We start from the raw sequence: 13,724 nt of genomic DNA, 5'->3' as shown, positions 1-13,724 counted from the left end.
TTAGCGCCTGCCTTTGGCTGGGGTGTGATCCTGGAGTCCCAGGATCGAGTCCCACGTCTGGCTCCCTGCTTCTCCCTCTGCCGATGTCTCTGCCTCTCTCTCTTATGAATAAATAGATTTAAAAAAAAAAAAAGAAAAAAGGGATATAAAACTTACTACGGCATTTTTATTTCTAGGGTTAAAAATGGCCATAACTGACAATTTTAAAAAAAATACATCTGTTGAGAGTCACATTAAGTGGTTGTGAACTTTCACTAGCTCTTAGCTGTGTGTGTTGGGCAGGATAGCTGAAGCTTTTAACAGTCTGGGGTCTGAAAGAAAAGGGTTTATTACTTGCAATAGCACTAGGCAAATCCTATGCTAAAAACTAGTGAGTGGCAGGTTTAAGGCAGCACCAATCCCACTGTTTACATTCTACACACACACAGAGAGAGAAGCAGTGTGAATGCTTAACTCCGCTTAACTCCGTTCAGAGGCATTCGCGAACCTTTTTAATTACACATATAAAATCTAGAGGGCAATTTTCAAGATTCAAAGCAACCTGAAGAATCTCCCCAGATTTTCAAAGAGGGGAAAATAAGCAGCAATGCAGCAAAGTCGTTTCTCTTATTGAAAATGACCTCCAGCTCCTCCAAGCGACTCCCGGTTTCGCAAGAACTGAATCTGAGACTCCAACCACGTCCACACTCACATACAAGCGGGAGGAGAAGCAGAGAACACTAAAGCTCCCCCAACAGTCCTGGCAAAACCCACCTAACCTTCCCCGCAACCCTCCCAGCTCCCCTTCCCGGTCGGTTACCTTGACTTCCACCAGGAAAAAGAGGAGACCGGTCGATCAGCAGCCAAAAAAGCCTGTTTTATCGTCATGTACCGCCACTATCCTAGCGAGCCCGAGTGCCACTAACCTGATTTCGGGGACGCAGAACTGAATCCGGGCAGGGCCCAGGGGGATGAACTCTCCGTACCCGAAATGCCAACCCGAGCAGCTCACAGCAGCTCAAATGTCAATTTGAGGAAAAGGGTTTCGCTGACAGGATCTCAAAGGAACATTTCCACTTCCAAACCACCACCACCACCACCCCCGACGGAAGCAACACGGGAGACAAAAAAAAAAAAAAGGGGTGTCTTACCTTGCACATATCTCGACATTTTTGGGATCTAGTAAAACACTCTGATGATGTATGTATTTGTGTGTTAATTTCTAGAGGAGCCACGCTATGGGGCAGTTCTCTCTTCCTCCCCGGCTTTAACTCACCGCCGTGCTCTTTCTCCCCTTCCTACGGCCAGTCACTTAAGGGAGAGTTATTTATTCAAAGCGATTAAAATTACCTCAAAAGAAAAAAAAAAAAAAGAAAGAAAAGAAAAGCCCAAACCAAACAAACACCAGGAAAACCTCCTCCACTTCAGAAAAGACAGGAACTTCGTGTGACTGAGCCTGCCTGGAACTCCTGTCTACACCGCGCTCCTGACACACACCAGGGCCAGCTGGAGACTCCCGGAAAAGGTTTTAAAAAAAAAAAAAAAAAAAAAAAAAACACCACACGAACTTAAATTTCATCAATGAAAGAGGAGGATCTACGACAGCGATTTCACCGCCCCCCCCCCCCTCCCCGTCCCCACGCCCTCCTGGGCAGGACGGCGGCAAACGCCCGCCCGGCCGCACCCCCTGTCCCCTCCCCCTCGCGGCCGTCCAGCCTCCGGCCAGGTCCCCGGGAAACCCCGGGACAGCTGCGGGCGCCCGAGCAGGGTCCGGGGAGGCGGGGGGAGGCCGCGAAGAGGGGGCGACGACGCCACCATTTGTTAGCAGCCGGCGGACGCCCCGGGACCCGGAGACGGCGAGATCCCGCGCGCCCGCCGGCGGCCCGGGGCCTCCAGGTCGCCCCCTTGCAGCGGAGAGCGGCGACACCGGCCCCGGCGCGTCCTCCGGGAGGGGGGAGGGGGAAGGCCCTCCCTCCCCGCTGCAAAGGCGCGGGGGCCGCCCGCGAGAGGAGGGGGGCAGGAGCGCGGGAGGGCCCCGCACCCCAAATTCGGCCTCCCGGGCCACACAGCCGGTCGCGGAGCGGAGCTTAACGCAGCTCCCGGAGGGAAACACCCGCCCGAGGGGTCGTGGGAAGCCCTTCCCCGCCCCTCTCCACACCGCCGCCGCGAGACCCACCTTCCGCTTCTTTCAGCAGCTGAGAAACTGGGGGGCGTTTATGGCGCCCCGGGAGGAAGGCTCGCAGGCTGAGAGAATGTCACCTCTGAGGCACCCTTTTCTCTCCCCCTCTCCCCTCACACACACACACACGCACAACTTGAACTCCTCGCCAGCGGTCGCCGCCCAGCCGCCGGCCCCCTTGCGCCCACCTGGCTGCCGGCTTCTGACACCCCAAGCCCCCACTTTCTCCCAATACACCTCCCCTCCCCCTCCATTTGGGAGCGGGGGGAGGCTCCCCCCCGCTTCAATGCGGAAATGTCCCCGCGGCTCCTACAGGCAGCAGCAACCGCCAATCAGGAGCCGAGGCGGACGCAAGGCCTGGCCAATGAGACGCGCGGAGGTGGCAGGGGGCGGGGCGTCTGCGGCCCGCGGGAGCCCCGCGGAGGTGGGCGCGCTGAGCCGGACCCCGGGAGGCGCCTGAGGGAGCCGCACGTGCGGCGGCGGGGCAGGGGGTGTCTCACCGGGTAGAATCCCCCGCCTCCTGCAGATACTTCAGCACGAGTGGGTTTTTAAAAAAAAAAAAATAATTTTTTTTTTAAACAGTCCTTCAGAAATGTCCCGGTTTACCTGGGATTGAAGATCGGTATCTAAACGGCGGCTGGAGCCGGAACGCCCCCGGGCAGCCACCTGAGCGAGCCCAGGCCCTTCACAGTAGATTCCTGCTGTCCTCGCTCCCTGTGGCCTGGGGAGGGTGCAGGTGCGTTAAGGAGTAAGCAGGGGGATGTGTGGGGCCCGCTGACAGAAGGAGGGACTTAGGGAGTCGGAAAAGTGCCGGATGGAGGCTCCGCCACCGGAGCTCCCCCCACACACACTACCTACTCCCGCCGGGATTTCTGCTGCCATAGGCAGACTTCCTTTCCTGACTCAAGTGGAAATGGCTGTGACCCCAGAGATGTTCACCTCTGATATTCTCGAAGTCCACAAGGAAGGAAGATGTTGAGAGAACGTGTGGCGGTGGTGTGGCGGCCAGAGGGGCCCCGCCCAGCGCCCGCTAAGGCACACCTGGTGTGGCCCACACCTGTAGGACCCGGAGGGTGTGTCTCAGACCCCACGACCCCGTCAGCCTGCGTCAGGACAGATCAATTGTCAGCGCTCCCTTAGGGGCCTCCGATAAACCAAGTAAATCTAGGAGTTTGAGGCTTTGGACCACACTAATCAACCAAGGTAAAGTGTGAATTTTCTAATGATGATTCATCCCTAAACCAAAACCTTCATGTTCTTTAGTGCCACATATTCATATGGAAGTGCCCTTTGAGAAGTGACACAGACAAGGCCGGTGATGGGTCATGCTACAGAGCAACACAAGGTATCTAGCTGATAGGTTTCTTATGTGAAATGCAAAAGGGTTGACCTCTCAGCTAGAAAACTAATTTCCCCAAATAAAACCAAGGAAATATCCAAAAAAAAAACCCTGATATCGGGGCACCTGGGTTGCAGTGGTGGAACATCTGACACCCCAAGCCCCCACTTTCTCCCAAACACCTCCCCTCCCCCTCCATTTGGAAGCCTTTTGTCGGAGCCTTCGGCTCAGGTCATGATCCCTGGTTGTGGGATTGAGTCCAGCATCAGGCTCCCCGCGCAGGGACCCTGCTTCTCCTTTTGCCTGTGTGTGTGTCTCTCTCTCTGTCTCTCTCTCTCCCTCATGAATAAATAAAATCTTAAAAAATAAGGGCAGCCCAGGTGGTTCAGCGGTTTAGCGCGCCTTCAGCCCAGGGAGTGTCCCACGTCGAGCTCCCCGCATGGAGCCTGCCTCTCCCTCTGCCTGTGTCTCTGCCTCTCTCTCTCTCTCTCTCTCTCTCTGTGTCTCATGAATAAATAAATACAATCTTAAAAATATTTTTTTAAATAATAAAAAATAAAACCCAGGTACCTACATCTTAATAAGAGCACTTGGAGACACAATCTTTTTTTTTTAATTAATTTATTTATTTATGATAGTCAGAGAGAAAGAGAGAGAGGCAGAGACACAGGCAGAGGGAGAAGCAGGCTCCATGCACCGGGAGCCCGATGTGGGATTTGATCCTGGGTCTCCAGGATCACACCCTGGGCCAAAGGCAGGCGCTAAAACCACTGCGCCACCCAGGGATCCCTGGAGACACAATCTTAATCAGAACCTCCGCCTCTGTTGTGTGAGATAGAGAAATTATAGGCACCAATTAGGATTTATCAATCAGTGGTAACACCAAAATAAGATGCCACCAAAACATTTGGGCCTGTAGGTTTGCTTAGCCTGCAAAAGATAAAGGGCAATGAAGAGTCTTTCAGTTATATAAGGTTTTTTTTTTTTTGTCAGTGGGAGGATCAGTTATTTTCGAACTTTACAGAAGGTTAAGGAGAGAAAGTGCGTTTTCATTACAGCAAGAAGATTTGGTAATACCTAGGAATGATATCTTGATTTATGAATGATTAAATATTGAGATATAGTGCCAAGGGATATCGTACATTTGCTGCCTCAAAAAATCTCCAAATGGTAAAGTAACTGCCTGTCTTCAACGGTTATGTCCATAATTGCCCAAAGACTGGTTCTTGGAGAAGTAGCACCCTAGAAGCTCTATTCCCAAGTATTACTTGCAAATAGTGCCCTGTAAAATGGAATTTCTTTATACAGTGATTTAAACTTAAGTTTTGAACCTCCAAACGTTCTGTAAAAGAGCCTCCCACTCCCTCAGAGCCACTAGAAACGACCTCACTTGACAGATCAGGTGAGGATAGGGGGAGAAAGGTCATGGCAATGGAGCACTTGCAAGTCTGCTTAAAAGGCAATTGCCTACTTCTCTGTATACTTATACATCTTAATGCCTGAAATCACTTTCTCTGGGATGTGTATGTGTATTTAATCGTTTTTTAAAGGACATACTACTGTGGAGTTTACCTTCAAAGTGCATGATGTTGATACATCTGTCATTAGAAATCTGTAATATGGATAGATGGATTTGCAGGTTAAACCTTTGCAGAAACTTGGGGGTATTCTAAAGGAGGATAAAGATGGGGGCCTGGGAAGGACTGTGTGTGCAGGAGTAAGTTGGAATGAGATGCCTTTTTAGATTTAGTGCTCGGCACAGTATCTGGTCCATACCAAGCATTCAGTCAATGAGTGTATACTGAATAGCCAGTTTAGTGCCACCAATAAGATTCTAAAATTTAACTTCTATTTAGAGGTAAAGAATTTCTAAGTTATAGTTATTTCTACCTAGAATGTGAACTTGGGCCAAAGTATAATAGCAGTAAATGCAATGTCTGATGGCTTTACAGTAAGTTTTGCTAACTCCCAACATGAGCATTATCTAATAAGAGGTGGTTTTGAAATTGCTAAAGTATGAAATAACTGTACAGACCAGCCATGTGTGTGGTCTATTATTTTTTTCTTGTCTATCCTACTTCCATACCCTACACACAAGAAAATAAAGCAAGGCAGTTTGGGAGAACATGTCAGAGACATAAAAATTTCTCTGTACTGCCCCGGGTGTTTAGCCAAGAAACCAGGCAGCAATTATATACTAGACTGCTGCCCAGATTCAATATTGGCTCCTATCTGTACCTATCTAAATCCTAGGCCACCCACATGAAAAAGGGAAAAGGGGCCACTGTTAGTCAGAAATTGCCATGTACTGACTAGATCTAACAATAGGGCATTTCATTTTGACTCAAAAGGTAACCAAACAGGGTTAACTGGAAGAAGGTATCAAATAATATCGATGAGACAAACCGCTAATGAATGAGTAGACTAAAAAAATGAATGGTGTTTCCAATTACTTGAGGAAGAGAAAGACTTCATTCTTTCCTGTTGCCAATGAATCAGGAAGTTTGTTGAAACAAGTTGTGAATTTAAATTATGACATATCCTTCCGTTTATTCATACTATGATTTTTAAATTAAATTTGCAGATTACTTAACTTTTATATCATAACAGTAGCAGTTATTTCAAATAACTTAAGATGCTTTAAAAAATAAGGTTGTCTTACATTACAGATAATTATCTAAGTTGATAAGAGTTGATAAATCTTCTAAGTAGTTTTGAAAGTCATCAGGCTCAGAAGAATGTGGTTTAACTACAACATGTATTATCTTGTTCACATTTATCAATAATTCCCCTCTAGATTCTCCTTTGAGAGTTGCATAGAGGGCACGTCCTTACTGTGTTGTCTCCTGCTTCTCCTGTTCTGCATGTTGCCCAGAGAAGAGTGTCGGTGAGAAATGGTGATGCCCATGAAATGGTTGTATCTCTCTCATGTGCCAAACTGCATCTCCAGACCCCCCTTGATGATAGAGACAAAGGAATCATTTCTTTAATGAGTAGATAACCGTTAAAAAAAATCCTATATTCTCTCAGGATTTTTAATAAACATAGATCATCATGTAATCATAATTCAGAAATATAAAAAGACTCGCTAAGTAATAATACATTGCTTCTAAATTCATAAGACAAAATAAACATTCTGCTTTGCTGTAGTGATATATGTATAGATGAGGCTACTTATTGACTTTGAAATCCTCATACAGAAGAGCGGTGAAATAGAAAAGTATTCCGTTTAATCCTATTTTTTCATCCTCTTTCAACCATATTAAAGATTCCCTGTTGTGCCTTCCATCGAATGTCTTTTGATGGTTTTCCAAACATCTCTGTCCCTGGTCTAGCTTATTAAATTTCCTGCCAGTGCCACCACTGGAAAGGAAAGGATAAAGAACTTCTGTTCCCTAACTTAGTCTTGGGGAATTTATTTTAAGCATTTCACACCCACCACTCGTAGTATTAAAGAGAAAATCCTCAGGACTGTTCTTTGGATGAGACCTAAATAATCGGGTGACTATATGTCATTAAATGGGAAATAGGATTAGGGAATTAAAAGTAACAATGTTTTCCCCTCTCTAGAGTGGAAAGAAGGAGGAATGTCATTTAGAGAAAAGACCACAGAAAAAATTAATGTTAAATGCTGGTACCATTTTTAGTTGAACTTTTAAAAAAGCATTCCAGTAAGGATGTGCATCTTTAAAAATATATATATCTAACCAGTGCCAGAATGTCCATAATGAATAGCAGTACTCTGTTGCCCTACCTCTCTTCACTCCGTCTGTGCACGCCAGAGGCAACCATTTTTCTTCTGACAGTTATATACACCTATTTCTAAATGCTTATATTGCCATTTTTTTGGTTCCTGGATTTTAGGCAGTATGTGTTTGACTTCTTTTATAAGAGTTATAGACTTCGCTTATTTAAAACCTTGGCTTTGTTTTCTCCTTTGTATTAGCTTCCTAAACTTTGCAGAGCTATTATTTCCTAACCTCTGCCTCATCCACAGCACAGAGAGAAAATGATAATATTTGTATGACATCCTGAGATAACCTAGAGGGAATTTGTGGGCATCATATTGGACTTGGTGATAGGTTAATTGCTTTTTAAATAATAAAAGCATGAAAATAAAAGTAAGTGCAAAGTAATAGGGGAATTATTAGCTACTGAACTTGTATAAAACTCTGAGATAAAATGTTTTCAAATTTTTGAATGAGAAATTTGAACTCACCTGTGAACTCAAAAGTGAACAAAACCTTTGAGTCAGGTTTTATGCTTGAAAAAGCTACACATAGTTTTTGATCAAGGCTTTCAAATTATATTCTCTTCAAATCTCTTGATAGTCACTATGGTAGACTGAATAGTGGTCCTCAAAGATAACTAGTTCTTAACCCCTTGTACCTGTGACTATGGTAACAGGTACTTTCAGGATTTTCAGATGGAGAGATTATCCTTCGATTACTTGGTTAGGCCCTAAATGTATTCACTAGTGTCTTGATAAAATGAGGCAGAAAGGGGCCCCTGGCTGACTCAGTTAGTAGAGCTTGTGACTCTTGATCTTGGGGTCATGAGGTAAAGCCCCACGCTGGAAGTAGAGGTTATATAAAAAATAATAAAGCATAGGTAGAAGGAGATTTGAAAACAGACAAGAAAAAAGTGATGTGATAATGGAGGCAGGGGTAGAAAAGGCAACATGATTCAAGGCCATGAGCAAAGCAATGGAAACAGCCTATAGAAGATGAAAAAGACGAGGAAATGATTTTCCTCTAGAGTCTGTAGATGTAATGTGCCCCTGCTGACACCTTGATTCCAGAGAAACAACCCATTTCAGACTTCAGGCTTCCAGAACTGTAAGAGAATAAACATATATTGTTATAAACCACTTGGTTTGTGGTCATTTGTTTTAGCAACCAGAGGAAACTAACACAGTCACTATTCATGAGAAATGTTGATGCTTAAATAGAGTTAAGCAAAATTTTTTAACCATTTCTTTAGAAACCATAAAAAAATGTATAGTGGTTGAAATTATATTCAAGGAGTCTAACACTTCTTTTTACTGATAAACACAATAATGAAATTTAATGTGATAAGGCAAGTGGATTTTTGGTTCAGCTGCACTTTTTCCTAACAAATTATTTTCAAATAATGATGAAGCTTTGATTTGTAACACATACACATTGTTGGATCAGTAAGACCAAAACTAGTTTGGATGCCACTGAAAGAGCATATCAGCTGCAAACAATCAGCAGTATCTGATGTCTGTGAAGTCAGAGTTTCAGAGCCACCAAAGTTGCACCATCCAGGAGCTACATGCTTGCTGTGCTGTGCTAAACACAGCCAAGGAGGTACTCTGCCATCTGGACATCTGCTTCAGCAGCCAACTGCTGAGCATACTGCTATTCACCTTGGATGAGTGGCCTGTGGAACTACTGAATGTTTTTCATCATCCACTCCACCTGTAGAGACTCTGCTCTTCTTGGACCACCCTCTGATAAAGGCTGCTAGCAGCTGGAAGTAACCAGCCCTGGGGGGTCCCAACTGCCTGTGCCAGGCCTTAAAGGCTCAACATCATGCTTCACAGCTATAAGCCATTCAAAGCATTGAATTAGAAAATTCTGGTTTATATTACCCCTCCCATCACTGCTGTGCAGCACACCAAGAAAATGAGAATTTGGAGCACAGAACAGTGCTGGGAGAGACAGGCCGTTCTCAATTATCAGTGACTTTCAACCAGTGTTTAACAAAGAAAACATTAGAGGTTTGCAAACATACTGAAGTCTTGGCTTTGCACGGATCTATATGGTAACAAAAACTGAGATTATTGGAATAATAGAAATAAACTTATTGAACACTGCCGTCTGGATTTGGAGCATCACAGATTCAGAGACTTTAAACTATTTGATACATAACACAGATAAGCAGGAGATGGAGACCAGATAAAGCCACAGATGGAGTACCAGGATAATTAAAGAAAAATAAGGATCCAAATATACCAAAACTTTGTTTAAGCCATGTTAGCTTGAGGGTTTTACCAGTTTCCTAGTGAGAAGGAATAAAACAATGCTAAAATCACACTGGTAATTACTGAAATCTTTATGTACACATATGTGTGTGTGTGTGTGTTGGTATTTATTACATATGTCCATACATTTATCAATCACTTACATCCTTTCTTATTCCAAAAAGAATTTGAGGCCGAGATGTATATATTCCTGATTAAGTTCACTGCTTAGTGCACTGGATATGGTATAGTTCATTATGGAGTGGTAACTCGGTTTAGTCATTCTCGTCTAATCTTCTGTTGTCTTTAGTCATTTGAAAGAACCCCTTCAGGTATTATTTTTAAAATGGCTTTTTCTCAACCTAGTGCAACCAAATGATAACAGTTTAGGATCCAAAGAGATTTAGGAAGTAAACAGAATTGCCTGTTGTTTAGGTAGGTGCACTAGATTAGGTGTGTTACACACTACATAATCAATCCCTAAAGCTGTAAACACTGAGGTCCTTTGTGAAGAATCCATACAAAATAAAAGGTGTTTGTTTTAATTTATTGGTATTTTTTTCCGTTTCAGGTACTCATATTGGTTTCTTAAGGAGGCAAAAGAGTATACTGGAAAAAAAAAAAAAAAAGACTGGAAAATAGCCTGTTTTTTTTTTTTTTTTAGTTCTGCCACTTAGAACCCAAAAAACTTGGATAAATTACTTGATTAGCTCTGTAAGACTTGGTTTCCTCACCGAAATGAGAATAACACCTAATAACCTGTCTTGCCTCTTACAGAGTTATCATAAATATCATCTCTCTGACTGTTGGCACAGAGTATGAGTGATGATGATGATTTCAATTAATGATTTCCTGTATTGCCATGACATAATGTCAAGTTATTATTCCTTGTTATTACATATTAAATATATATTTTCCCTACGTAGATGCAAGGAACTTTATCTATCTTATATCCCCAGAGCATATCACAGTGGTTGGCACTCAAAAGAAATTTGTTGAATGAACTTCAAATGAGGTATTTATGAAATAATTTAAAAGCTGTAGAGTACTATATAAGTATATATTGGTTGTTCCTCATTATTTCTTTAGGTATCAATATTTTGGATGGCAAATGGTCAACTTATAAATTTACCTTTAGAACACTAACGGGAGCATTTCAAAACAAATTCTGTTGTGATAGTGTTAACAAAGATGGCCACAGTTCCTTCCATCCCTGTGTCCCACTCCTTTGCAAGGTGATTTTGTCACTCCTCCCATTAAGAGGTGCAGACTTTTCTTCCCAACACACCTTGAGTCTCAGTTGGCCTAGTGACTTACTTTGATCAGTAGAATGAAGCAGAAGTGATAGCGTGTGACATTTAACCTTAGCCCCAAGAAGCTTTTCAACTTCTAATCTCCCCATTGGTATGTTGCCCTGAGACTACCATATAACAAAGCCATTTCTAGCCTACTGGAAAATGGCAAGCCACCTAAAGTAGAGCTTTTCTAGTTGAGACTCCCTAGACCAACCAGGACTAACTGCCAGACGTGTTGGAGCCCATCTTCGGCTCTCCAGCTGTAGTCAGACTGCCTAATGAGTCAACCCAGCCACAAGTGATTCAGAGAAGACCATAGAAGAATCAGTCGCCCAGCTGAGTCAAATCCAATACTATTTATTATTACACAGCATAGATGACTGATAACTCATTAATGTGGCGTCAAAGAAGAATCAAACCATACTCATTTATTCTTTGTTTACCCCCAGAACTGCTCTTAATCTTTGCACATCGGGATTGTATTTTCAGCCCACTCATTTCTCACCTTGAAACTCTATTCCCCAAACCTTTCTGAGGAAGAAATTTCTTCTGATCACTTTCTGATTAAATCAGTATCCCTATGGGGCACCCGCATGGCTCAGTAGGTTAAGTTGTCCAACTTTTGATTTTGGCTCAGGTCATGATCTCGGAATTATGAGGTCAAGCACCATGTCAGGCTCTGCACTGGGTGTGGAGCTGCTTAAGATTTTCTCTTTCTCCCTCCTCCTCCCCCTTATCTCTCTTTCCATTTCTTCAAAAAAAGAAAGAGAAAAATGAGTACCATTAAACTTAAGAGATCTGCTTTTCAGAGATCTTGAAAGTCTTTAAGTGGAAAAAGATAGGTTTGATTTTAAAATACATTTTTAACATAATTTAAAAAATACTGCTTTAAAGATATATTGGATACTTCCAAGTTTCCAAGGATATTTCTTGCATTGTTTTAATAGTAAAAATGAAGATACAACTCAAATGTCACTAACCAGTGAATAAATTATAAATACATTTGGTAATATATATATTATCATGGAAAGATATTCCTTATATCCTAAGTGGGGGAAAACAAGCTAAAAAATATATGTAGTAAGGCCAGTTTTTACAAACCTTTGTTTAAAAAAAGTTTGCTTGCTTGCTTGTTATCTAAGACTGGATAAAAATACACCAGAATGTTAACGGTTACCTCTGAGTGGTAAGATCATGGGTAACCTTTCTTTTTAAAATTATTTTTATACACTATTCTGCAATGAACAAGTGCTTGTGTAATAAAAATAAAAATCATGTTTAAAGTATATATCTACCTAACAACAAAGAAAACCCACATTCCAGCACCAATGTTCATCAACCTAGTCCCTCATTCATGAATACGGAAAATCAAGAATTATTAGATATTTGAGGAAAATCAATTGCACCAAAGAGAAGGGCAATGATAAAACAAAGTTTAAATATGAAGGACATGAAGACTAGTTCAGAGAATTAAGGACACTATAAACATAAAATAAGAACAAGCTATAGAAAAGCAATAATCAGAGTACAAGAGATAATGCTTGGGAATTAAGAACGTAATTGCTAAAATTAAACCATTTGATAGAAGGGATGAAAGGTAAAGTTCAAGGAATTCCTGGAACATAGAGACAAAACAATAGAAAATATGAGAGAGAAATTATGATGTGGTGTATCAAACACTTTCTTCAGTCATGACCTGTCAAATTGCCCTTTCCTGCCTCTTGACAACACTGATTACTTTTGGCTTTCAAGACACCCATAGTTCAGTTTGAAATTTCAATTTAATATCCCACTTAAATCTTATCTCCCCATTCTCCAATCATTTTGGCTCAGCTTTTACTTGTGACTCCAGGAACCTGCAGTGGAGAGGGAAGTATGTCTGTATTTTCACTCTTCCCTCTCCTTCAAAGATAGCCAACATTTGAGGTTGACATTGATCTTCCCTTCTTGTGAGAAGTGATTTTCAGTCATCATACCTCACTTAGTTTAGGAGGAAAGAAATAGATTCCCTTGCTCCCCTTGGAAAAGATGCTGCACTCTTGCCCACAAAAATGCTGACAATTTCTTTTTTCTCTATCCTTCCTCAATCATCTAGTCATAGACACAGGATAAATGGGGAAGAGGGATTTAGGTACTGGTTGGGGGTAGCAAAGCTCTAATTATTGAGGCTTTCTCTTTAAAATGAGATACTTAACACCTCTTGGCACTCAGTTTGACATATCATCAACTCTAGGGCAAAGGGATAAGTCCCACTCAAGTCCTATGATATATCAGAGAAGTTCCACGAAATAGAACAGAAAAATTCAAGGGGTAGAAATAATTAAATAAATGGTAAAAGAAAACGTGAAGAGAAATGACTTTTCAGATGAAATGTGCCCAGGCCAGGAAAAACTAAACTGAAATCATTTTATTTTTCACATTCTTTTATGAAGTTTCAGAGCATAGTTTCATTCATTTATTCGTTCAAAAAATATTCATTGAAGACTACCATGAACCAGGAACTAGTAGGCTGCAGGTTTATAATAGTGAACCTAACAGAAAAGTTTACTAAGTGGGCTGACAGGCTATAAACCAATAAATAAAATAATAATTATTAATTATTATTAAATAATTACAGATTGAATGAAAAGCTATGAATGAAATAGAATGCTGTGATCCAGAATAACAGGGAACGTTAATATGGTAATGTGGTCAAGGAAAGCCTTTCTGAAAGGTAGCATTTAGACTTCTACCAATGGAGGCTAAATTCCAATTGACACCATTAACTCTCCAGAAGGTTACCTTTTTGTGTAGGTTAACATGGAAGCCCTGAGCATTTAAGCTAAAATCTGAAAGATTAAAAATTCAGCCATATAAAGACCTATAGAGAATGTATGCTAGATAGCACAGCAAGTACAGAGGCTCTGAGATAGAAGGAGCGATCTGTATTCTAAGAGATGACAG

At 42.1% G+C, this 13,724-nt stretch overlaps 2 protein-coding genes across 4 annotated transcripts in view; one reads left to right on the top strand and one right to left on the bottom strand.

Annotated features, from left to right (window-relative positions):
* The window catches only part of UGP2 (UDP-glucose pyrophosphorylase 2), a 71,942-nt gene extending 69,534 nt beyond the window's left edge, over positions 1-2,408 (bottom strand). Inside the window, exon 1 of one of the 3 annotated variants that reach the window (XM_077915622.1) lies at positions 2,156-2,408. Coding sequence is in view for 1 of the 3 variants with exons in the window: in XM_077915621.1 (XP_077771747.1) it covers positions 1,131-1,149 (19 nt within the window). In the remaining 2 variants the exon portion in view is untranslated. Of the gene's footprint in view, positions 1-799; positions 923-1,130; positions 1,522-2,155 lie in introns of those variants that run through there. The other 2 variants (XM_077915621.1, XM_077915624.1) reach the window with 2 other exon arrangements.
* Positions 1,178-13,724, top strand: part of LOC144324414 (uncharacterized) — an 85,932-nt gene continuing 73,385 nt past the window's right edge. The window contains exons 1-2 of the mRNA XM_077915855.1: positions 1,178-1,183; positions 1,635-3,361. Of these exons, the coding sequence (XP_077771981.1) occupies positions 1,178-1,183; positions 1,635-2,618 (990 nt within the window). The 3' untranslated portion in view covers positions 2,619-3,361. The remainder of the gene's footprint in view (positions 1,184-1,634; positions 3,362-13,724) is intronic.

Source organism: Canis aureus, chromosome 11, assembly GCF_053574225.1.
Source record: "Canis aureus isolate CA01 chromosome 11, VMU_Caureus_v.1.0, whole genome shotgun sequence".
In the NCBI taxonomy this organism is placed as follows: domain Eukaryota; kingdom Metazoa; phylum Chordata; class Mammalia; order Carnivora; family Canidae; genus Canis; species Canis aureus.
Note: the sequence above shows the minus strand (reverse complement) of the source record. Positions and strands in the feature narration are given on the sequence as shown.